Here is a 26,490-nt window from a genome sequence, read left to right as displayed (position 1 = left end):
CTGAGGTGTACTGTGGGTATCTGGAGTTTTAACAGATGTTGATTGATTGAATCTGGCCAAGGTGTACTGTGGGTATCTGGATTTTTAACAGATCTTGATTGATTGAACCTGGCCGAGGTGTACTGTGGGTATCTGGATTTTTAACAGATGTTGATTGATTGAATCTGGTTGAGGTGTACTTGGGTATCTGGATTTTTAGCAGATGTTGATTGATTGCATCTGGCTGAGGTGTACTGTGGGTATCTGGATTTTTAACAGATCTTGATTGATTGAATCTGGCTGATTGATTGAATCTAGTGGAGGGATACTGTGGGTATCTGGATTTTTAACAGATGTTGATTGATTGAATCTGGCTGAGGTGTACTGTGGGTATCTGGAGTTTTAACAGATGTTGATTGATTGAATCTGGCTGAGGCGTACTGTGGGTATCTGGATTTTTAACAGATCATGATTGATTGAATCTGGCTGAGGTGTACTCTGGGTATCTGGATTTTTAAACCTCCCCAGGAGAGTCTCACAGGCAGTCAAGGGTTGAGGACCCCAGATGGAAGTGGACAGCTGCCCTCCCCTCCCCCACCAGTGTCCCCTTGCCACTTTCAAGTGAACTGTGGGTTAGAATGTAGAAAACAGAGAAGCTGAAGAGCAGGAACAAGCTAGCTAGCTTGCAACTTCAGTGTAGATACTGGGCTTCCCTGACACAAAGACATGGTCTCTGCACTACACATTTGAAACTCTTTCAGTCTATAATTTGGTTGCTTTTACAAGTATCTTCTTTTTCTTTTCTTTTTTTTTCTTTTTTGAGACAGGATCTCTGTCTCCAGGCTAGAGTGCAGTGGCGTGATCACAGCTCACTGTAACCTCCACCTCCCAGGCTCAAGAGATCCTCCCGCCCTAGCCTCCCGAGTAGCTGGGATTACAGGCACACACTACCATGCCCAGCCAATTTTTGTATTTTTTTTTTTTTGTAGAGATGGGGTTTCACCGTGTTGTCCAGGCTGGTTTTGAATTCCTGGGCTCAAGCAATCCACTCACCTTGGCCTCCCAAAGTGCTGGGATTATAGGCATGAGCCACTGTGCTCAACCAAAAATACCCTCTTTTTAAAATGTGCTCCAGGAGCTGGGCAGGGTGGGTCCCAAGTGAAGCAGTGCCATCAGACTCCTTCCCTGGAAATACCAGCATCTCATACCTGGTGTAGCTAAAGAGTCAAACACATTGAGAGACATTAGCGGGTCCAGTTGAGTTCTGCAGCCAGGGGTGTTGACAATAGGAGAGGAAAGGGATACTCAGAAGGAAGAAGAATGAAAAAGATAAGAAGTTGTGAAATCCACATGCCGTCCCATTCTAAAAATTTTCCTAAATCTTGCCCTACTACTGTCAAAGGAAACTCCTGTTTTCTTCTTTGCTTTCTCTGCCTCCAATTAATCCAGGTCCTCTTGCCCCCTACTCCAGGCATTAGAACTGATAACAGAATCATTCATATTGTAGTTCAGCTTCATTGTGGGCATAAGTGAGCATTTGTGGGCCAGAGTTACTCCCTGAAATCCAGTTACAAGGTTGTAACTGTGAGAGAATGCCCTAGGTTCTAAACAGCGATTTACAAGCTGATTTTTGGAAGACAATTTCCCCTGTAAATTGGAGATTGCCAGAAATAAACATATTTGTAGATTCTAGTTGGGGATGGGGTAGAGGGTTGAGTGCTAATCTAACAGTGAAAGAAAAGCTATAAAAGGCTGGGTACTCATTCAGTACTCACTCTTTCTGTAGACATAATTTTTTATTTTGAGAACTTGATTTTCCCATTTTTCCCCTAAATGCCAGCAGCTGTGGTATGAATTTAGAGTTTGTCAACCACACTTTGTGCCTCTGCAGCCAACCCCTCCCCACAAAATCCTCTAACAAGTAGAAGACGATGATCAAAGAAAAGAGCGGAGGGTGGTGGGGAGCCTCATTGCACACTGGGGCATACCATCAGGGTCCTTGTCCTCCAGGACCAGGAAACAGCTAATGCCCATCACAGCCTTGTCTGTGGCTCAGCCCCTCTCTACTACTGGAACCCAACCCCTCTTGCTCTTTGAAGGTTTTAGGATTGTCATATACGTTGCTAATTTAGCTGTAGGTAAGAAGTAAGACAAATGCAGTGCCAAAAATCACAAATCCATTTTGTTTTCTTGTGCAAGAAGATAGCATTTACTTCTTCCCCAGCTATGTGGCAAAAGCCACTGAGCAAACCCTTTTGTCCAAATGTTCTGTTCTCTGGTAAGGCTCCTGCCCTTCCTTGGTAAAACCACACCATTTTCTGAGGACGTGGCAGAGCTGGCCAAGCCTCTGAAGCTGGGCACTTGGAGTGTAGGGTCCGGACCCCCAGGTCCCCTGAGTTCTTTCTGTGTCCTAACCAAAAGTCAGAGTGCCTTTACCACTCTCTGGCCTGGTAAACTTGGGTTAGGTAAGGGTGGTAAGAGCCAGTTAACTCTGTGGCTCGCCAGGGTTAGTTGATCTGGTTAGCCACTCTGGGCAGAAACTAAAGGAGGCCTTAGGTACTTGTCTGGTAAGATTATAGGGTAGACACCAATGGGTGGTTCTTTCTGGAGGTGAGGCAGAAAAGATTAGCAATGTCACAGCACTCCTCTCAGACTGTTCCCTGAGAGACGGGATCATCCTGGCCCTGTGAAGGGGAGATACCTGGGGTCCTTCACCTTGGAAGCTTATAAACAAGGCACAGGCTTTGTTGCACAGATTGCCATTGTGGTTGGCTGTCTGTCCCCCTGCTTTCCAGGGACTGGATGGCACCCTGCTCATTGCCAACATGCGTAGTAAGCCCCTCAAGGCTGCTCCACCTGGATGGAAGGACACTGCTTCCTACCTTCGGTCCCTTGGACGGGGCTTCGTAGATGAAATAGGGGAAGTAGAATCAATGACTGGCACAGCTTAGGTGAGAAGTACTGCAAAAACAGAGGAACCTGAAAAGAGACCAGAGAGAAGGGGAGAGCCAACAAAACGGGTGTCAAAAGTCAAATTTGACAAGATCTTCTAAGGACAGATCTGAAAACAAAATAGGCAGCCCAATACAGTTCTCCTTAGACTTTAAAAAGCCCTAAAGCCATAGCAGCAGTTCACCACTAGGGTTAATCCTAAACCCTGGGCACTGCCTCTAGGAAAAAACCCAAGGACAGAAGGTGGTGAGCATCGCAACCTCTACACTGACAAGAAAGCAAAGTTCTCCTCAGTGTGGTACCATTCATTGGTTCCTGCAAAACCAAGAGTTTTGACTCTGGTGCCTCCAGGGCTGAGCGTTCTCCCATTGCCTGCTGATCCTCATGGTTTCTGGGCCCCTGACTTACCCATATGGATCCAGAGAGCCATCCGCCCCCCTGTTTGAGGTGAGCATGCTTCCTGTTACAAAGTAGACATTCTCCACTCACCCCACTGTGGGTCTACATCTCGCCAATCCCAAAACACATTTTGGGGAGAGACACTCTCCTGGGAGCTGCCTTTAGAGTAACCCAGACAAATTCTCTCTCTGGGCAAGGGCAATAAGAGCCTTTGAGGGGGTCAAATGAGAGCCAGTATATGACCCCACCCAAGACAGATTCTATAGATTCACATCTCCCAGGAAGACTCAGAAAGATAACAGCGGCTAAAAAGAGGGTGAGGATCATGCGTCCTACATAGAACCCATACAGCAGCTCTGTGTGGCCGATGCAAAACCTAACGGCACCTGAAGGATGATGGTTGATTACCAAAACCTAAGGTGACTCTTGGATGCTGCAGTCCCAAATGTTAGTCCCAAAAGATTAACTGGTTGTGTAGGAACATGATAGACTGTCCTATAACAAAACTTTCCTGAACATACCCTTAGACCCAGAGTCCCAGGACATGTTTGCCTTCACCAGAGGGGCTCCCAGTGGACCCTTCAGGTGCTCTTCCAGGAGTGCTCACAGAGCCCCACCGCTGTCCTGGCTTGATGGCCAGAGACCTGGCTGTTTGGGTGAATGCCTTGCATATCACCTAAAACATTGTGTAGATAATATGTCACCGACTTACACAGGTCTGAGACGTTTTAAAAAGGCTACCCAAAACGTTCTAAAATACCTACAACTCCCAGAGGATGGGTTGTCAACCAACAGAAAGTCCAAGAACCAGGGCACACCATAAAAGTCCTGGATATAGTCTAGGGTAAGGCTGGTTTTTCCAACAGCCGTATTTGACAAAACACAGCTGCAAACAGTTAAAATATCGCAGACCTTTGTAGAACCCCTAGGATATGAAAGGACCTTCATTTCTACTTGCCCCACTGTCTCAGGCCATTGTACTGCCTAATTAAAAGGGGGCATACTGGGGCAGAGATTCATTTTTGGGGGGATTCCAGCCTCAGGTTGGACAAGAGAGGCTGTATGTAGAGTGAAGCTGCAAACTTGGGCCTGATTCAGTTGTCAGCTGACAGCCTCTTTCCTTCCCAGCAGTCACCTCCTTCAAGACGACTGCTGAGCTAGTCCACGGAGCTGTACTGTGCCTGAATCCTCGGCCTGGTAGTCTCCCTTCCTGGGATAGAACCTTGAGTGGAAATTGGCCTACAGAGTGGCTCTACTTTTCCTGGAGGTCTTAGGCCATGATAATATCCAGTCTTGCCTTTTGCTTGGGAGATAGTGACCTTGGGACCCTGAAGATTTTCACCCAGTCTGTAGAAGTCAGAGGACCTCTTATTAGGGGAATAACAATAATAGGGACTTTTCTTTTAAAAGTTAATATTGTGAGATTATGCTTTTATGTATTTTGTTTTGTTTGATCATAATTACAACTCCATGATGTGGGTCGTGTTGTTTTATAAATGAGGAAATAAAAGGAATTTTATAAAATGAGAAAATAAATTTTATAATTGAGGAAATAAAAGCTCCGAGAGGTGAATTAGCACTAATAAAGAGGAAGGAGCCCGGTTCAGAACCCAGGTTGATGTGACTTCAGTCTAGTGATATTTCTGCTGCTTTATGCTCCCTCACAGGGGAAGCAGGAACATCTTTCTCAAAGACATTATAGCAATCATGGCACTAACCCCAATCACATGAAACATTCCATTGAAATGTGACATTAGATTAGAAGAGCGGTCATCACTGCATGACTAGTAAATGAATGAAACTAATTCCTCCCTTTCCCAGAGGCGATAAGGCCAAACAGAAGGGCACACAGCCTTATACAAGCCAGGAATCCTGGCAGCTACCGCCTGAACCCGAGTTTTCCCATTTATAAAATAGAATCAGTAACATCTGCTATTTTTTTTTCTTACAGGACTGTTAATGTATGTGAAAACACTTTGAAAACCTTATTACTTTTTATAAATTCTGCAGTTCTTCCAGTTATAATTTCTTCATAAGCTTACATGCTTTTCAAGATATTAGGAGAAAAAGGATGTATTAGCACTTACTTGCTCATGAGTACTTCCAACACTAGGCTGAAGTCATTTGAATGAATATTTCTGGAAAGAGAGAGATTTGGAAGAATATAAGATAATGAGTTTAGCTACTGTCATGTGAAGTCACAGGGAAACATCTGAGTGCTTTGGAATCCAAGGTGCATGCTCCTGTCTCTAAGCTGACGCGGCTGAGTAAGCGGAAATGTTTGGGCTGAGTGGGTACCCTGAGAATATCAGAACACAGGCTGCTGCAGCCAGTGAGCTATGTTCTTAGAAGGTTAAAAAATAATTTTTGGCCTCAATTAATTTTAATGTAAACCAAACATAGTGGAAGTATCTAGACAGTTTTTGAAATTTCAGAGAAAGATTTTTAAAAATTGGTCAGAACATGAATAACCCTGCCAACTTGATAGGAGACTAAAGAAGCTCAAATTGAAAAAGGCACACTTTTTTTTTTTTGGTCCAGTTGGAGAACACTTGGTCGAAATATTGAGGTCAGTGTCAGTGAGTGTGAATTGATACAGACGCTGGGAGACGCTGGGTAGACTTTCTGCAAAGATGTTTGGCAGTATGTATTGAGAGCCTTGCCATTGTTACTGACTTTAGGTCAAGTAATTCCAGTTATAAGGTGTATCCTTATGGAAATAATACAGTCGTAGATTGCACTAATATTGGTATGTTCATTATGGTGTTAATTATAATTGCAAAATATTAGAAACAACCTAAACATTCAGTAGTAGGAGAAAAGTAAATTATTCGACAACCATATGAAGGAATATGGTCAGCCATTTAAAATCGTGTTTTTAATGATAAAAAATTTTAACATGATTGGGGTAAAACTAGGATACAGACCTGTCTGCTTATACACATAATTTATAGAAAGCTATATATCTTAAGCTAATAGTTATATTTGGGCAGAAGATTTTTCTTTATACTTCCTAAATATATTCTCTAAAATTTCTGCAATGAATATATTTTCTGGTCAGAAAAAAATTATTTTAGAAAAGAAACAGTTCAGGGAAAGGGAATGTAATTGTTCATTAAATTCAGACCTTTTAAAATGTAAAATAAAATTTTAAGATGGTGCTACAAATAAAACAAGAGTACCATTTCAGCAAGTGAATGAATAACTTGGGCAGATTGCCAAGAGGTTATTAAGAGAAAAAATAGCAAACTTCTTGGGTGATACTCACATTTTTCTGGTAGTTATAAAGAAACCACAAATTTTCTGAACTAGCAGAGAATGAGTTGGAGATTTCCGAAGGTATTTTCTTTGCACTACCTATTTTTTTACATAGTCCTGCTTTTTTTTTTTTAAGCGAGTAAAGCTGAAAATTTCTGAATAGAAAGAGCAAGTTTGTTTCTAAATATCACTTGAAGTTCTTTTGTTTCTAGAAGAGATTTAATAATTCCTGGGTATGGGTACCAGATTGATTTACTCAGAAGAGGACATTTTCCTGATCAGTATTTTGAATATGGGACTGTTTAGAAGGATTGTTAGGCTTTTACTTCTGTTTAAATATTTACGTTCAGACTGTGGCCAGGAAACGTGTGAGGTCTCGAGTATGCTCATGGACACTGAATCCCTCTGCATTTTATTTTACAGTGTCGCTCTTGCAATATATTATCACATCAAAAACAGGTATGTGGATGGTTGTGTACTAAAAACATCATACATTGTCTTCTGTTATGTTGCTCCTATTTTTCTCCTATTCTAGTTGCCTCAACCTTTGAATTATACGTTCTTAAATCATATTTTCATAGTATTTCTGAAGGTAGAATAATTTACTAAAACTTCCCAGGTAAGTCCTGAACTACTTTCGAATCAGAGGAAACCAAATGAACATGGTTGAAACCAGCAAAAAGACCAAGCTTCTCAATGATGTTTGGCTTCCTTTTTCTTCATTTTCTGTAAAATTTGTTTAAACATTCTGTCTTTCGTAAACTGTCATTTTAAAAGTTTACTGGGTGCAGCTTTAACATGAAAAACATTTAATGTATAGTTTGAATTCAGTAGAGGCAATTTTGTTACAAAGTTAGGCATAAACTATTTTAATGTAGAAGCCCTCTCTGATGTAAGTGTATCTGGCAATAGTTGGTTAATTTTAAAAGTCAGTTAAAACGGAATGAAAAAAAAATCTACCTTATCCATTTTATTTCAATGTAAAACATGTAAGAATACATTCATTTGCCAATTTTTTAAATGCAGCTTCAAGACATTTGCTTCAAGCACAGGACATTGATTGGAGAACCAAAACATATTTCATAAGCCACAGCTATAATTAATTCATCCTTTCCAAGTTGGTTTTTTTCTCAATAGTGAGAAAGCTTGAGGACATTTGCATAACAGATGAGTGTAAAATCTTTCCAGTTTTGACCACACCTAACCTACAGCAAATTTATTTTTAGTGATTTTCTTTTATCAAATCTTTCCAAAGCGTCCTCCTTAGTTTTCATGAGGACAGAGCCACTCTCATGGTAGTCATATTTCATGCATAATGTGACATTCATATATGTTCTGTGAGTCTACTACGCACAGCTGATGTGAGCTAGTTTGGGAACAAGCAGAGCCACCACATGGTAAATGCAAGCTCAGCCACTGGGAGTCCCACACCTGTGTGTGTTTACAAAGCATGGTTAGTGCAGGGGAGGTTGGATGACAGCTTCTAATGGCCAGTATTGGAGAAAACACGAATAACCAGAAGCAGACACCTAGAAAGGGATTCTCTGTGATCACCTGTTTCCATACTGTAATTGTGATTCATGGTTCTTTATGGCACTTGAGAATTTTGGGTTTAAGAAATTACAAAACAGTACAACTTTGGAACTCCAAATCTTGAATTAGAATATTATATCAGTGAAAATGGAGATTTTGTCTTGTTGCCTGTTTCTATACTAGTTTAAACTTTTTAAATCTGTAAGGCTTAAGAAAACAGTATAATCACATCGATGAAACTCATTGTGCTTTCAAGACAGTTTTTCATTAGAATCTCTAAGATATTTCTCAGTACTTAGACTGTGATGGACCCTGAAGTGAATGCAGCCAGAGCCATAATAGTAAGAGTCAGCTTTGTGAAGTGCCTACTCTGACTGCTCTGGTCAGTTCTTTACATGCTTAATAACAACTCCTTAAGATGATGCTGGTGTCTTCATTTTACAGATAAAGAAATTGAGGCACAGAGAGATTAATTTGACTAAGATGATACAACTAGTAAACTGGGGAATTGGGAAACGAATGCAGTCTACCACCCAGATGTTTAATCATAGTGCTCTCCTTGATTAATGGTGATGAATTGCGCCAAAAGTGAGTGAGTGGAAGAAGAGAAAGTCCAGTGAAAAATTGAGCATTTGTAAACAAGCATGATTAACGTACAGATTGCCACCTGCAGGTCTCTAGGTTCGAGGAGGCATGCCCATCTGCACACCTTCTCCTCTCTGAGTCATGCTAGTTGGCTTTTGGTGCTGATGATAGACCTGTTAGCTTGATAGAGGTGGTGTGGTGCTGTTCAGCTGGGACACACAGCTTTTAGTGGAAGGAAGGAAACAGTCTGCTTCTCAGAGGATTCTCCAAAATCCCCTTTCCAGAGTCTTCTTAGCTTCAGCTCTTAATCCTCATTTGTATTTTTAGCCTCTGTTCTCATTTTTAAAGTTACTTCAGGTGAGTGTTTCTCTAGAGTGGGGCTCTCGTTCTTCAGGAAAATTGAATGGGGCTCAACTACCAAGGAATGGCCAGGCTCTATCTCTCATGCAGCACAGTGCTTCACAGAGATTCAAGATTTGGTTCATTTGAAAACTCAGTAAATAAGGTGAGGGAATCCGCTGATTCTTTGTAGCCAGGTTCGGTATCAGAGTGTAACCACGCACACCCAGAAGCTGCTTTCTGCTCACAGACTCCCTGCTGGGTTGAACCTTTCTTTCACTTGGGTTTATCTGTGTCTCTGCTGCCTGTGATCATGCAGGCAAGCATAAGTGAGCAGAGATGTAAATGCTCAGAGCTTTAAAAATAATTGCTGTTGTGCAGATACAGGAAGGAAAATTGAGCTGTTAAGCTTTTTCTTTCTCTTTTTACACAGATGGTAAATTTGTAAAGCAGAAATTGTAATGTTCGCCATGATGAGTATGTATTAGGGACAGGTCTGTAGCCTTCTGAAGTTCTGAAGCCTGGCACGGAAGCACAGACTATGGAAATTACATGCAGTTAGCCAAAAGCTATGGCTTCCAAGTTTGGTTGTTTAAAGAAAAATTTTTAGGCAAAACTCAAATTTCATAAAACAGATGAAAGTAGAGCTGTCACTGGTGAGGTATGGAGGGTCCCCATGGAGCCCAGTGGCCCACAGCACTGGGTTCACAGTGAAAGCTACCTCGTTAAGTGGTTCTGTGCATGTACCTGCCTGGTAATAGCCAACTATTCACTTACAGGTTATTGACTAAAGACTTTTTACCTGTCATTGCTTGTTTTTCAGTATAAAATTTTGAAACTTAATGAAGTACTGACGTTGCATGTTGTGAATAATCAGGCTGATCTCTAGGATTTATTGAGTATTCATTCTTACCCTGGCACTTCTTTTCTGTCAGCCACAGTATGGTGATGTTTAAGCAGATCCATCAACCTTTGCTGGGAAATAAGATGTCAAATTTAAGTCATTTGCTTAGATTCGGTTCATTTGAAAACTCAGAAAATTAAAATTAAATTTTTACTTAATTTAGCTAAGTGTGGTTTAGAATCTTAATTTCCTTGGGCTATTCAAACAAAAGTGATTAAATATTGTACTCAAGAAAAACAAATCATTATTCATGGATAACCATTTGGCACTGACTTGTGTTTCTTGAAATAGTAGAATTGGCTAGGTGCTGTGGCTCACGCCTATAATCCCAGCACTTTGGGAGGCCAAAGCAGGTTGATCCCTTGAGGTCAGGAATTTGAGACCAGCCTGGCTAACATGGTAAAACCTCGTCTCTACTAAAAATAAAAAATAAAAAAATTAGCCAGACATGGTGGCGCATGCCTGTAATCCCAGCTACTCAGAAGGCTGAGGCAGGAGAATCTCTTAAACCTGGGAGGTGGAGATTGCAGTGAGCTGAGATGGCACTGCTGCACTCCAGCCTGGGTAACAGAGTGAGACTCCATATCAAAAAAAAAAGAGTCATTGAATTAAAATGTATTTTGTTTGTCATTTTTATTTGAATGACATTCTTGCAGAAAGTAAGTTTCGTTTTCTATTATTTTCCCTACCAGGGATCCAGATGGAAGGATGCTCTTAGATATTTTTGATGAAAACCTTCACCCTCTTTCGGTAATCTCCTCTTTGTGTTTCGTGAGATGATTTAATTATTTCTTTTTTGCTCCTCTGGGGAGAACAGTCATCTGAAAATATTTTCCTCCTCAGAAATCCGAAGTGCCACCAGACTATGACAAACACAACCCAGAGCAGAAGCAGATTTACCGGTTCGTTCGGACGCTGTTCAGTGCTGCTCAGCTGACAGCTGAATGTGCCATTGTCACCCTGGTGAGTGTTGTCAGGATGGCCACACCCATCCCCAGCCTGGGTGGTCCAGGGCTTGTTCCTGTCTATCAGTGGAGTGGACTTCGAGCAGGGGGTCCTCACCAGGTGACCTGGGGACACTGTGGCATAAGCTTCAGTGTTGCCGTTCTCCTCGCAGAGTAGAGGATAGATATCCTAGAAGAGGGTGTAAAGATTGTTCCACAGCCCCCACCTAAAGTCATTTGTGAAATCACGTTCAAATTCAATAAATGCCGAAATTAAAAATGCAGGTAAGTAAAGCAGTAGGGGTAAGGGAGTGGTCAGAATGGCCACGGTACTCCCTGTAAACATCCAGGTTTCCTGTTGTTGGTTCCCTACAAAGACTGCAGTGACATGAGTAAGATATGATGAGTACTTTTGTGTGAACAGTTATCCAGGAAGGAGTGTGTATATTCTTAGCTTCTGTTTTGTGACTTTTGACTAGATGTGTCTGCAGGATATTCAGAGATAGTAGGGAAGTAATTTATATTTTAAGACTCAAGAAAAAATAAATAAAAATTTATTCTAATGGCTGGGCTCCATGGCTCATGCCAGTAATTTCAGCAGTTTGGGAGGCTAAGGCGGGAGGATAAATTCGCTTAAGCCCAGGAATTTGAGACCAGTCTGGACAACATGGTGAAACCCCTGACTCTACAAAATTAAGAAATCAGCCAGGCGTGGTGGCACATGCCTGTGGTCCCAGCTACTTGGGAGGCTGAGGTGGAAGGATCACTTAAGCCGAGGAGGTCAAGGCTGCAGTGAGCCATAATCATGCCACTGCACTCAAGCCTGAGGGGCAGAGGGAGACCCTGTCTGAAAAGAAGAAAAAAATTCTTAGTTGGATTCTTAAAATGTTATGCACTATTTAGGTCCAATCTCACTTGGGAAATAGATTTAACAGTGGAACCCTTTTTGTCACTGACCTTTTACATTGTGTGTAACTTAGATGAGAAATGAGCTTTGCCTGTGCATGAGCTGTCTTGGAGATCAGAATACCATTCTCTGTAGTTTCTGAGAAGAGGCAATTGTCTAGTAGAAGCTTTACCGGCACCGAAGGACTCTTGTCTCTGCCACACGAAGAGCTGTGTGCTCTGAGGCTAACTGAACAGGATCCTTATTTGCTTGTTTGCTCATTCATTCATCTGCTCATCCATTTGTTCATTTCTTCTCATTGAACTCGCAGCCTGAAGGATAATAGAACAGTCAGTCAAGTAATCATTAGATGATTTGGAATGATTACAGGTTCCTAAGTCATAATTGAAAAATGTTTGTATTGCCCAGCTTTGTTCCTCAAAGGGATTTCAAGTTCTAACATAAACACACAACAGGGCAACAGGGTTGACATTTTTATGTAGGGAAATTGGGTGAAGGGAAAAGAAGAGTAAGAAAAGCAGAGGAAACCGTAGATGAAGTTAGTACTGAAACACATGCCATGAGGAAGGATTTATTTTGAAGCTGCCGTAGATGGAAGGTGGTGGGGAGTTTTTACACCTTTAATTCCTAAGAAAAATATGACCTGGTTATGAATGGTAGAGCCTTCTTGTTCAGGGTTATTATTCAGCATGAAGGAGGTTTGTGTCCTGTGGAGGACAGGGCCAGCATTTAAACCCCACAGCTCACCAGTGTCTACTTTGAGAGAACATCTAACAGGCCTCCCTCGCTGCCCTCTGTGTCACTCACCAAAGGTGACAGGACTGATGAGTTCATGTCTTTGGAATAGTGTAGGAGTGGCACTTTTCTTGTGAATAATTATAACTGTTGAAATCTTCATTCATCCTATGAAATAAACTGGCGTTGAGCAGGATACCAGTTTGCATGGGGGTCTTGGTTGTTTGCAGCTGGAAAGGAGCAGGCTTGGAGGCCTTCATGGTGGGTGTAGCCCGCAGCCCATCCTCTGGTCAGTGCTGCCTGCCGAGGCTCAGCCCAACTGCATGCTTGTGGGCAGAGGGTATAGAGATCGTGCTTCGAGTGAGACTCTTGTAGGATTATTATTCCCTCCTTGTGTCCCCTAGAGTTAGAAGCAGTCATTCAGGACAGGTCTGGCCTAGAGTTGACAGAGGTGCATTCATTAACTCCTGCTTTCCTCCTGGACAGGTGTTTGGCATCTTGGTATGCTGCTCAGGAGGCAATGGGGGAGGAATAGCAGTGAGCCCTGGCCCTGCTTCCCACACGGAGCAGGACTGCAGCCTGCTATGGACAGAGCCTGCAGGCCCTTCAAACACCCAAACCTACTCACCCAAAGCAAATATTTCTCAGCTTAATGAACTTTTTAAAAAAGAGTAACTTAGAATCACTAAGTATATTTTTTAGCAATATGCTGAAAGCTCTCCTGCAGATACCACCACATGAGGAAATTCAAAAGGGAGTGAGGTAATTGATTTGCACCTTGCTGAGTTGTGTAGATGCCTTTGTGGTGTTCCTGAAGCAGCTGGGGGAAGCCAGGCCTGCAGTGAGGTGGGTGGAAAGGCCTCCACAAGGCCCTGCCCTTCCCTCAGGAGTTACTTAAGCTGACTGATCCTGAGAACCATGCGCGGCACCCACTTTAGTCCCATGTGGTACTTTGACAACACCGAAAGCTCACCGCCTGTCTGAACTGGAATCTTCTGTTGGAAGGATGAGAGAGCCAGAGGCCAAGGCAGAAGGGGATATATTGGAAGGTCCAGGCAGGTCCCACATATCCCTTCTCCTGTAGGTGTGGAAGGACATCAGGCTGTAGAATGAGGCCCACCGCAGGTTTCTCTTTGGGCTGCCGCCTGTCGCCTTTGTGCCCCTGTGGCTCTAGGGCCTTAATATGCAGGTCAGCTTTCTTGCTTTGGATGGGAGGTGGCAGGGAACTGTTAATAGCTTTCTCCACTCTGTCTTCATCGCTTCTCCGTTTAAGACCCCACACTCTCTAACCCCATCTCCTCTTTCGATTTTGGAGAGGGGAGGTTTTGACTGGCCCAGTTCCTTTGGGGTCAGATGTTCATCTGTAGAAAAAAATCAGTCATGACCCAGAGCTGAAGGGACTTGGGTCCTGCGCTGTTATTATTCTCACTTTGCCCTCTCCTCTGTTCAGAACCTGTAGTAGTTCCCCATCTTCCTCAGAGGAAAACCCAAAGCCCTGACATGACTGATGGGGCCCAGCAAGATGAAGCTTCCTTTCATCTCTGCCCAGCTGCCTCCGCCACCTGCCCCAAGACTTCTGCACACAGCCCCTCTGTCGCGGGCGTGCTTGAGATGCATCCTGCCCTCCTCCACCTCATCTTTGCTCAAAGGGCACTGGCCACCATGTCTGAAGTTGCAGCCTCCCTCCTGCACCATGCTCCCTGCTCATCACTTCCTGCTTTTTCTCTGCATGCTTAACACCTGTCAGCATTTTTTAGGTCGAAGTCATTAATTTTATTGTTTTGTCAGTAAGCTCCATGAGTAGGAGATGTTTTCTCTTTTTGTCTATTTGGTTCACTACAATATGACCAACATCTGGAACGCAGCCCAGCTCATAATAAATGCTCAATAAGTATTCATTGAACATGTAGTGAGCAGTAGTAAGTGCCTACTGGCTGAACTACGTGCTGGTGATGTGCCTGAAACGTAAGAAGCATTTAATACCTATTCATTAGCTTCCCCTGTCCCACTAGTTTTAGAACATCAGACACATATTCTGTCATTTCATTGCTTAGGCTTTTATTTTTTTTTTTTGAGACAGAGTCTCACTTTGTTGCTCAGGCTGGAGTGCAGTGGCACAATCTCGGCTCATTGCACCCTCCACCTCCCAGGTTCAAATGATTCTCCTGCCTCAACCTTCCAAGTAGCTGGGATTACAGGCATGCACCACCATGCCCTGCTAATTTTTTTGTATTTTTAGTAGAGATGGGGTTTCATTACATTGGCCAGCTTGGTCTTGAACTCCTGACCTCAAGTGATCTGCACACCTCTGCCTCCCAAAGTGCTGGGATTACAGGCGTATGTCACTGCACCTGGCCCTGCTTACGTTTTCTGAAGGGACAGTGGCAAACTCTTCAACTTCAGGGACATTACTCAGCTGAACCTTGATTGAGCATTCTGTGTGAGGTTGGTTCTGTCTGCAGAGCCGCAGAGATAGAAGAGGGAGAAAGAGGAAGTTGGTAATTGATGGAGGGATTCAGACATAAAGGAAGGGGACCAAGAGGAGATGGAGGTGGCAAAGTACAGCTGACCAGTCAATAGGGGGTGTGGTCCCCTTTTTTATTATCTATTTTTTAATAGCTTTATTGAGACATATTTTATATACCATAAAATTCAGCCATTTAAAGTGAGCATTTCAGTGGGTTTTAGTACATTGTACAACCATCACTGAAACCTAATTTCAGAATATTCCCATCATCCCATAGAGAAACCCCTTACCCTTTAGCATTCACTCCTCATTCTCAGTCCTGGAAACCACTAATCAAATTTCTGTCTCATTTGCCTGTTCTGAACATTTCGTATAAATAGTATCATATATGACCATTTATGACTGGCTTCTTTTTCTTAGCATATGTTTTCAGGGTTCATCCACATTGTAGCATGTGTAATATTTTCTTTTTTATTGCAAATAATATTCCATTGAATGTAGATACATACATACATACATACATACATACATGAGAGAGAGTGAGTGAGTGTTGTCCCTCCTTGTATAAGGGTTTTGCATCTGAAGATTCAACCAACTGCAAGTTGAAAATGTGCTTAGGCCTGTGATGGTTGCCTCTGTGCTGAGCATGTACAGACTTTTTCTTCTTCTTGTTATTCCCTAAACAAAACAGTATAACAGCTACTTACATGGCATTTACATTGTATGAGGTATTATAAGTAAGTATATAAGGTGATCTGCACAGGTTATACAAAACTGACTATGCCATTTTATATCAGGGACTCTCCATCCTCAGATTTTAGTATCCACAGGGGGCTCTAAGGCCAATCTCCACAGTTATTGAGGGATGCTGTACTTCATTTTGTTTACCCATTCATGAGTTGGTGGACATTTAAGTTGTTTCTACTTTCTGGCTATTATGAATACTGCTGCTGTGAACCTAACTTTGTGATAAGATTTGTATAAGTTTGTGATGTAATTTGGCTGTGTCCCCACCCAAATCTCATCTTGAATTGTATGTCTCATAACTCCCATTGTTGTGGGAGAGACCTGGTGGGAGATAATTGAAACATGGCAGCGGTTTCCCCCATACTGTTCTTGTGGAAGTGAATAAGTATCACGAGACCTGATGCGTTTATTAGGGGTTTCTGTTTTTGCATCCTCCTTGTTTTTTCTTGCTGCCACCATGTAAGAAGTGCCTTTCACCTCCCGCCATGATTCTGAGGCCTCCCCAGCCATGTGGAGCTGTAACTCCAATTAAACCTCTTTTTCTTTCCAGTGTCAGGCATGTCTTTATCATCAGTGTGAAAACAGACTAATACAATAAATTGATACTAGTAGAGTGCGGCGCTGCGGAAAAGATACCCAAAGGTATGGAAGCGACGTTAGAACTGGGGAACAGGCAGAGATTGGAACAGTTTGAAAGGCTTGGAAGAACACAGGAAAATGTGGGGAAATTTGGAACTTCGTAGAGACTTGTTGAATGGCTTTGTCCAAAATGCTGATAATGATATGGACAATAAGGCCCAGGCTGAGGTGGCCTCAGATTGAGATGAGGAACTTGTTGGGAACTGGAGCAAAGGTGACTCTTGTTATGTTATAGCAAAGAAACTGGTGGCATTTTGCCCCTGCCCTAGAGATTTGTGGAACTTTGAAGTTGAGAGAGATGATTTAGGGTATCTGGTGGAAACAGTTTCTAAGCAGCAAAACGGTCAAGATATGACTTGGGTGCTGTTAAAAGCATTCAGTTTTATAAGGAAAGCAGGGCATAAAAGTTCAAAAATTTGCAGCCTGACGATTTGATAGAAAAGAAAAACCCATTTTCTGAGGAGAAATTCAAGCCAGCTGCAGAAATTTGCAGGAGAGAATGTTAATCCTCAACACAATGGGGAAAATGTCTCCAGGGCATGTCAGAGGTCTTCCTGGCAACCCCTCCCATCACAGGCCTGGAGGCCTAGGAGAAAATGGTTTCGTTGGCTGGGCCCAGGGTTCCTGTGCTGTGTACAGTCTAGGTACTTGGTGCCCTGCATCCTAGCCACTTCAGTCATGACCAAAAGGGACCAAGCCACAGGTTGGGCTGTGGCTTCAGAGGGTGGAAGCCCTAAAGCCTTGGCAGCTTCCATGTGGTGTTGAGCCTGCAAGTCTCCACAAGTCAAGAATTGAGGTTCAGGAACCTCTGCATAGATTTTAGAGGATGTGTGGAAGTGCCTGGATGCCCAGGCAAAAGTTTGCTTCAGGGACGGGGCCTTCATGAAGAACCTCTGCTAGGAGAGTGTGGAAGGGAAATGTGGGGTCAGAGCCTCCACACACCATCCTCCAGACCCCGAAATGGCAGATCCACTGGCAGCTTGCACGGTGTGCCTGGAAAAGCCGCAGACACTCAATGCCAGCCTGTGAAAGCAGCCAGGAGGGGGGCTATTCCTTGCAAAGCCACAGGGGCGGAGCTGCCAAGACCATGGGAACCCATCTCTTACATCAGCATGACCTGGAGTCAAAGATCATTTTAGAGCTTTAAAATCAGACTGCACTGCTGGATCTTGGGCTTGCATGTGCCCTGCAACCCCTTTATTTTGGCCAATTTCTTCCCTTTAGAACAGCTGTTTACTCAATACCTATTCCTCCATTGTATCTAGGAAGGAACTAGCTTGCTTTTGGTTTTTCAGGCTCATAGGTAGAAGGGACTTGCCTTGTCTCAGATGAGACTTTGGACTGTGGATTTTTTAGTTAATGCTGAAATGAGTTAAGACTTTGGGGTAAGGCATGATTGGTTTTGAAATGTGAGGACATGAGATTTGGGAGGGTCAGGTGTGGAATGATACAGTTTGGCTGTGTCCTCACCCAGATCTCATCTTGAATTGTATCTCCCATAATTCCTATTGATGTGGGAGATAATTGAATAATGGCACTGGTTTCCCCATACTGTTCTTGTGGTAGTCAGTAAGTCTCAGGAGATCTGATGGTTTATAAGGATAAACCCCTTTTGCTTGGCTCTCATTCTCTCTTTGCCTGCTGCCATCCATGTAAGATGTGACTCGCTCCTCCTTCCATTCTGCCATGACTGTGAGGCTTCCCCAGCCACGTGGAACTGTGAGTTCAGTTAAACCTTTCTTTTGTAGATTGCCCAGTCTCGGATATGTCTTTATCAGCAGCATGAAAATGGACTGATACAGTTTGCATATGTCTTCATTTCTCTTGCTATATATCTAGAAATGGAATTGCTGGGTCACATGGTAACTCTGTTTTGAGGAACAGCAGATTGACTGTTTTTCAAAGTGACTGCACAATTTCAGATTTCCTTTGGCAACATTACGAGATTTTCAATTTCTCCACATCACATCTTCATCAATGCTAGTTAGTGTCTGTCTTTCTCATGTTAGCCATTCTAGTGGGTTTGAAGGGTTATCTCATTGTTTTTATTTGCATTTCCTTGAGGATTAAAGATGGTTGAGCATCTTCCATGTGTTTACTGACCATTTGTATGTTTTCTTTGGAGAAGTATCTATTCACATTCTTTGCCCATTTTAAAAATGGGTTGCCTTTTGGTTGTTGAATTGCAAGAGTTCTTTATATGTTCTGGATACAAGTCCTTTGTCCAGGTATATGCTTCACAGACATTTTCTCGTCTCTGTTGTGTCATTTCTTTTTTTAACGGTATCATTTTGCAACTTAGGTTTTCATTTTCATGAAGCCCAGTTTATTTCTTTTGTCATTTGTGCTTATCTAAGAATCGTTGCATAATCCACGGTCATGATGATTTACCCCTATATCTTCCTTTAGGAGTTTTTTAATTTTAGCTCTTCGTTTAGGTCTACCATTCATTCTGAGCTAATTTTTGTGAGTTAGGGGTCCACGTTTCTTCTTGGGCGTGTGGATATCCATTTGTCCCAGTGCCATTTGTTGATGAAATTATTCTTTCCCCATTGAACTACCGTATCACTCTTGTCAAAAATCACTTGACCATAAACATGAAGGTTTATTTCTGGATTTTTAGTTGTGTATATCCTTGTATGAGTACTACACTGTCTTGATTACCATAGATTTGAAGTTGAAATCAGAAAGTATGAGTCTCCAGCTTTGTTTTTCTCTCTCAGTGTTGTTTTGGCCATTCCATCCATGATCCTTGCTTTTCCCTGTGAATATTAGAATTAGCTTATCAATTTCAGTCAGCATTCTCTCCCCGCAAAAAGTTGTGAGATTTTATTAGGAATTGCATTGAATATATAGATAAGTTTGGAGAGTGTTGCAGTCTTAGCGATAAGTCTTCGAATCTCTTCTAACATGGAATGTCTTTCTATTTATTTAGATTTTCTTTCATTTTGTCAACACTTTTCTATAGTTTTCAGTATACACATCTTATACTTCTTTTGTTAAATTTATTCCTAGGTATTTAACTCTTTTTCATGCTGTTATAAATTGAATTGTTTCCTTAATTTCATTTTTGGTGGTTTATTGCTAGACTATAGGAACACAGTTGATTTTTGTAGATCTTGTATCCTGCCATATTGCTGAATTCATTTATTCTAATAATCTTTTTGGTAGATTCTTTAGAATTCTAGTAACATGGAAAGATCGTCTGCAGATAGAGATAGTTTTACTTCTTCCTTTTCAGTATGGATGCCTTTTATTTATTTATTTTTGCCTAGTTACCACAGTTAGTACTTCTAGAACAGTGTTGAATAGAAGTCTCATGAGTGCACATCCTTGTCTTGCTATTGATATGAGGTGTGAAGCTTTCCATTTTTCTCCATTAAATGTGCTCTGTGCTGTGAGTTTTTCATAGATGTCCTGTATCAGATTGAGGAAGTTTCCTTCTGTTCTTAATTTGTGTAGCGTTTTTTATTTTGAAAGGGCATTAGATTCTGTTTAATGCTTTTTTTGTGTCTATTGTGATTGATCATGTAGTTTTTGTCTTTTGTTCTATAATATGTTAAATCAACTCCGCATTCCTGGGATAGTTCCCAGCTGGTCACGGTGTATAATTCTTTTTATGTGTTGCTGGACTCAGTTTGCTAGTCTTTATTGATAATTGCATACATATTTGTAAGGAATTTTGTCTGTGGTTTTCTTGTGATATCTTTGGTTTTGGTATCAAGGTAATACTAGCCTCATAGAACGAATTGAGAAATACTCCTTCTACTTTTTTTTTTAAGTTTGTGAAGGGTTGGTATTCTTATTTAAATGTTTGATAGAATTTATCACTGAAGCCATGTTGGCCAGGGTTTTTCTTTATTGGAAGTTTCTACATTACTAATTCAGTCTCTTTGCTTGTTTCTTATAGGTCTGTTCAGGCCATCTTTTCTTGAATCAATTTCAGTTTCTTTAGGTCTATTCAGGTCATCTTTTCTTCAGTCAATTTCTTGAGTAGTTTGTGTTTTTCTAGGAATTTGTCCCATTTCATCAGTTACCCAATTTGTTGTCATGCAGTCATCCCACAGTATTCCTTTATGATTCTTATTATTTCTGTAAAGTCTATAATGTCCTCCCTTTTGTTTCTGATTTTACTCATTTGAGCCATCTCTCTTTTTCTTGGTTGGTCTGCCTTCCGGTTTTTCCATTTTTTTTTCCTCCCAAGGAATCAACTTTTGGTTTTACTGATTTTCATTCGTTTTAATATTTCTATTTCATTTCTTTCTACTTTCTCTATTATTTCCTTCTACTTTCTTTAGTTTCAGTTTGCTCTTCTTCTAGTTGCTTAATGTGGAAAGTTAGGTTATTGATTTGATAACTTTTTTAATACAGGCATCTACAGTTAGGAATTTTGAAGCTTTCATTACATTGAATAAGTTTTGCTGGGTTATGCTTTCATTTCCATAGATGTATTTTTTTAAATAAACTTATTGTTTTAGATAGTTTTAGATTTACATAAAAATTGTGAAGAAAGCAGAGTTCCCATAAACCCCACATCCAATTTGTTTTTAACATCTATACTATTACAAAATTATATGATATAATGTATATAATTTAATATCTTAGTGTGATCTGTTTGTTACACTTAATGAACTGATGCTGGTATATTATTATTCTAACTATTATTTTTGAGACGGATCTAATTCTGTCACCCTGGCTGGAGGGCACTGGCACTGTTCATAGCTCACTGCAGTCTGAAACTTCTGTGCTCAAGCAGTCCTGCCACTGCAGCCTCCTGAGTAGCTGGAACCACAGCCGTGCACCCCCATGCCTGCTTAATTTTTAAAAATGTTTTGTAGAGACTGGGTCTTGCTCTGTTGCTCAGGCTGGTCTTGAACTCCTGTCCTCAAGTGACTCTTCCTCCTTGACCTCCCAGAGTGCTAGGGTTACAGGTGTGAGCCGTGATGCCTGCCCATATATTATTATTAACTGAAGTTCATTTTTAACTCCGATTTACTTAGTTTTACCCAGCATCCCTTTTTGTCTCTAGGACCCATCTAGGACACCGTATTATATCTAGTTGTTGTGTCTCCCTAGGCAGCTCTTGGTTGTGATAGCTTCTCAGACTTTCCTTGTTTTTGATGATCCTGACAGTTTTGAGGAGAGCTGGCTAGTTTTCTTGTAGAATTCTAACTTGAGATTTGTTTGATGTTTTTCTCATGATTAGACTGGGATTCTGTGTTTTTTGGAGGAAAATAAGAAAGGTAAAGCACCATTTTTATCATATCACATCAAAGGTACATGTGGTCAACATGACTTACGACTGTTGATGATAACCTGTATCCCTGGCTGAGGTTGTGTTTGTTAGGTTTCTCTGCTGTGTAGTCACTCTTTTTCTCCATTTCTGTACTGTGTATCCTTGGAATGAGGTCACTCTGTGCAACCCACACTTAAGAAGGCAGTTGTGCTCCACCTCCCTAGGTGATGCATTCTAAGAAGAGTACTTGTCATAATCAGTCTGTCAGGAACACTGGTCATGCCAAATGGGGTTGGGTCTCAGCCTGGGGAGGCCTTGGCAGGGCCCATTCATTGCTGCATGGCTCTCAGTGCCTGTCATTGAAGCCCTCAACTGCAGCCTCTAAACCCCTTCTCAGAGTCTGGTGCTCTGATGGTCAAATGACTAGAATCAATTGAGTCTGACCCTGAAAGACTTCCTTATGGGTCACTTTTAATAGTTTCTGAGGAAGTCAAAAGCTGTTATTCAGGTGGCATCTATTCAGTGGTGGTCAAGTCACTGGTTATCTAAACTTAGTAGCAGGGCATCTAAGAGTTGCCATGCTTATACAAATTCAGTAAAGTTAAAGGCAAATGCAATACAAATTACGTTCATCTTAGTGCACACCACTGCCAAGATTTCATAAACAAAATCCTCAACCTGCTATATCTACTCTTTTCTGTTTCATTTTTTTAAAATTTTAGTAAAAGAATGCTGTTCATGATCCTGTATATTTGTTTAAAAACCCACTAATCGGGTGCAGCCTGCCCTTTGTAAAATACTGTGTGTTGGGAGTCCCCAAGACCACCCCAGGTTTGAGTTAGCCACTACGAGGACTCACAGGACTCAGCATACAGTTCTACAGCTATAACTTATTACAGTGTCAGGGTATAATGCAAAATCAGCAAAGAGAGGAGGGCACGTGGGGCAAAGTCTGGCAGAACAAGAGTCCTCTTCTCTCCAGTGGAGTCATAAAGGACATACTTGATCCAGCAGTGAGTTGTTACAGTACAGTCATGTGCCACATAATGACATTTCAGTCAACGATGGACCACATAGATGACATCTGTCTGGAAGATGATAGTGGAGTTCAGAAATTCCCATTGCCTAGTGACGTAGTAACATCCTAGTGCATCCTGTGCCTTAGGTGTTGGTGGTGATGCGCTGTCAGACATGTAAAAGTCTAGCACGTGCCATTGTGCACGGTACATGATAATAAAAACTCTGTTGCTGGCTTATGTGTTTACTATTCTTTTTATTGTTACTTTAGAATGTACTCCTTCTACTTATTAAAAAAAAAGTTAACCGAGAAACAGCCTCAGGCAGGTCCTTCAGGAGGTGTTCCGGAAGCAGGCAAGAGACCACTGCTTTGTGTATTATTGCTCCTGAAAACCTGGCAGTGGGACAGATATGGAGGTGGAAATTAGCAGTATTGATAATCCTCACTCTGTGTAGGTCTAGGCAAATGTGTGTTTATGTCTTAGTTTTTAACAAAGTTCAAAAAGTAAAAAAATAAGAAATATAAAATAGCATGTAGAATAAGGATATAAAGAGAGAAAATATTTTTGAACAGCTGTATAATGTGTGTTTTTAGCTAAGTGTTATTACAGGAGTCAAAAGTTTAAAAATTTTTTAAAGTTTATAAAGTTATAGTAAGCTAAGGTTAATTTATTACTACATAAAATCTTTTTCATAAATTTAATATAGCCTAAATGTACAGCATTTATCAAGTCCATAGTAGAGTAGTGTACAGTGATGCCCTAGGTCTTCACATTCACTCACCACTCACTGACTTATCCAGAGCAACTTCCAGTCCTGCGAGCTCCATTTACTCTAAGTGCCCGATACAGGTGTACCGCTTTTATCTTCAATACCATATTTTTACGGTACTTTTTCTTTGTTTAGATATATTTATATACACAAATACTCACCATTGTGTTCCATTTGCCTGCAGTATTCAGTGTGGTCACATGCTGTACAGGTTTGCAGCCTTGAAGCAATAGGTCATACCACACAGCCTGTGTGTGTAGTAGGCTATAGCACCTGTTTTTGTGCAAGTGCACTCTATGGTATCCTCACAAGGACTGAATTGCCTAATAAAGCATTTTTCAGAATGTACCCATTGTGAAAGGACATATGACCATACTTCTAAGATGTTGTCAGCAAAGCCCATTAGAGACTCAACACCCAAGGTTTGTATTGAGTGTTGGTCATGCACACATCCTCTGTTAGCAGATACCAAAATTCCAGAGTCCCAGAAGGAAAGCAGGCTCAGCATACACCACCTTGTTTGTACACCTTGTGTGCATAGTGAGCTGCTCTTACATATCCTGGGAATGCTGGGAGCCCTCCTGAAATGGACGCTCTCAGATGCCAGCTGAGGCCAGCCCTGGAAGCAGCCCTTTCTGAGCATGGCAGTCTCAGGCTTGCTTTGTTCATTGTTGGCTGCTTACTGTGCTGTTCTGTTCTTTCTCTTCTGCTTATACATTTTTAGGTAGATGATCAGGATCATTTCCCGGGTTGCAAAGGCCTCCTTTTAGAGGGCAGAGGGGGTTGTTACTGATGGCAGATGCTGAATAAGCATGTGTTCATGTGTGTGCATGCATGTCACTCAGTAACATTTGAGAATCAACATGACTAATCCTTGCCGTGTAGAAATGAGGGGCTGGGGCCTTCCAGTGTTCAAAGAGAAGCTAGAAACCCAGACATATTTTTTAATGTTCCCTGTGCTGGGATTTTTAAAAGAATCTCCAAGTAAAGCAAAACCTGTCTGAGCTACCCCAGCCTGTGGACAGCCAGCTTTGCTTCAGGTGGGAGTGAGCCATCATGGTCTTTAGACAGATATTCTGTTAGTTCCCTAGGGCTGCCAAACAATGTGCTACACACTGGGTGGCTTCAACACCAGAACTTCATTGTCACCCAGTTCTGGAGGCCATCAGGGCACTGGCCAGGTTGGTTCCAAGGCCGTGAGGGAAGGTTCTGCTCCAGCCTGTCTCTGCGGTGTGTGGGTGCCCAGCCTCATGCTCATGTGGCCTTCTCCTGTGTGCATGACTGTCTCCAAGTTTCCCCTTCATGTAAGGGACCCAGTCATTTTATATTAGGTCCTGCCCTAATGACCTCCTTCAACTCCACTATCTCTGTAAGGCCTTGTCTCCAAATACGGCCCATTCTGAGGCACTGGGGGTTAGGACTTCAACATATGCATTTTGGAAGAGGGGACACAGTGTCACCCATATCCACGGGATACCCACAGAATCATGCATGCATTTTATTAAGATCTCTCCAGGGATACCAGTAAGGAGGTTTTGGCTGTAGTTTAGGGTAAAGATTATACTTTATATTAATTTATTAACCTATATCCATAATATAAGTGTATAGTTGAGGCTATTGGAAAATCTTACAGCATCAGTTACAAAAAGAATCCAAATGTGAAACTGGCAGAAATTTTGTAAACAGATAATAATAATTATTACTTTAAAATAATTTTTGTTGGCCACAAAAGTGGCAGTATATAGAGCACTGCTGAATACAGGGAGTTTGGGTAGCTACCCCAATTCCCCCAAAATAGTGTAGTTATGAGACAGCACTCTGGAATCAGAATGTAGTTGAGAATGGAGTGAAGCTGCTGACTCACCTCATGAAGCCTTGGCCCGTATGGATGGTCTCGACCTCAGCCTTATTGGAACATGCTCTAATCATCCAAACCAAACAGCTGAAAGGCAGCAGAATTAAAACCCAGAAGGAAATTATATCTGGTACAGACTCAGACAATTAACTGGCCTAGTATTACTCTTTAAAATTGGATGGGAATAATTCCAGCATCATTGGGATCTCGTTTGCGTCTATCCTCAATTCTGCGAGTTTGGTTTCATCCCCTCCAAATGCCTCTGAACAGCTTTGTGATGTGCAGTCAGCTGATGCCTCTTTGTAGCTCCGTAGTTGCTCATTAATCTGTGGTTTCGAGAGACTTCTCAGGATAGTCGTTCTTGTAAATTAAATCTGAAAGCTTAGTTGAGCAAGAGTGACCTATTAGCAATGGTCGTGGGATATTGTTTAGAAAAACCAATTGTGTATTATTTTACTTGGCAGAGAGTTAAAATATCCAAGTGGGAGTTTACAAAAGAAGTTGCAGCTGACCCTTGACTATAGTTTTATTGGCCAGTTTTGCTAAATGACGTACTTTTAAGTCGAGCTTACTGTGAATGCCTTATCTCCCAGTATAGCAACTGCTCTCCCTGTTACAGGATGTATCTTATTGTCTGATTCCTTCAGTTAGCCGTAGTGGAATATATCATAACCTGGTTCATGACTGTTTGGTTTTTTCCCCAAACATTAAGTATTACCTTAATATTACCTAATATGAGTTACCAATATTCATCAACTAAGATAAATTACAAAGTCAGAAGAAAACGTAGTCAGCTTTAGTACTGAGCCAGTGAGCACCGACCTCTGTGGAGAGCGTGGGAGATTTGAGCAGCACATGTCTGTACAGGAGTGGAGTGTCCCGGATCTGGGTGAAAATTGCTTTACAGTCTTCTTTTTCTGCTGCTTTAATGATCTGGAGGTTTACTTATTTCTAGTCCCTGTTTGCTGCTCTCAACACAGTGGTATTGCACATTTTCTGGTTCTCTTTGTTGGAGAGTGAGAGGAGTTTGTCGTCAGCCTTTGTAAAATGTGCAGCCTGGGGCCCTGAGGTCAGTGCCAGCTGGAATTCCACTGAGCCTCACCTAGATCTTTACCTGGAGAGTTATGATGTTCACGCAGAGGAAAATTAAGATCTAAAAGATTAGCTTGTTCTTTCTCTTCAAACTTAATATAATAAATGCTATTAAAGATGAAAATCTCCAA

At 41.7% G+C, this 26,490-nt stretch overlaps 1 protein-coding gene across 5 annotated transcripts in view; it reads left to right on the top strand.

Moving 5' to 3' along the window:
- CCNY (cyclin Y) overlaps positions 1-26,490 on the top strand; it is a 268,565-nt gene that overhangs the window by 224,641 nt on the left and 17,434 nt on the right. For 4 of the 5 annotated variants that reach the window (XM_064368452.1, XM_012445622.3, XM_012445624.2 and 1 more), the window contains 3 exons: positions 7,012-7,047; positions 10,642-10,699; positions 10,793-10,912. In XM_064368452.1, coding sequence (XP_064224522.1) covers positions 7,012-7,047; positions 10,642-10,699; positions 10,793-10,912 — 214 coding nt within the window. The remainder of the gene's footprint in view (positions 1-7,011; positions 7,048-10,641; positions 10,700-10,792; positions 10,913-26,490) is intronic. The other variant, XM_012445623.3, reaches the window with a different exon arrangement.

Source organism: Aotus nancymaae, unplaced genomic scaffold (assembly GCF_030222135.1).
Source record: "Aotus nancymaae isolate 86718 unplaced genomic scaffold, 86718_ANA_hifiasm-v0.15.2.pri h1tg000077l, whole genome shotgun sequence".
Taxonomy (NCBI): domain Eukaryota; kingdom Metazoa; phylum Chordata; class Mammalia; order Primates; family Aotidae; genus Aotus; species Aotus nancymaae.
This window is presented reverse-complemented; position numbering and strand designations above follow the sequence as displayed.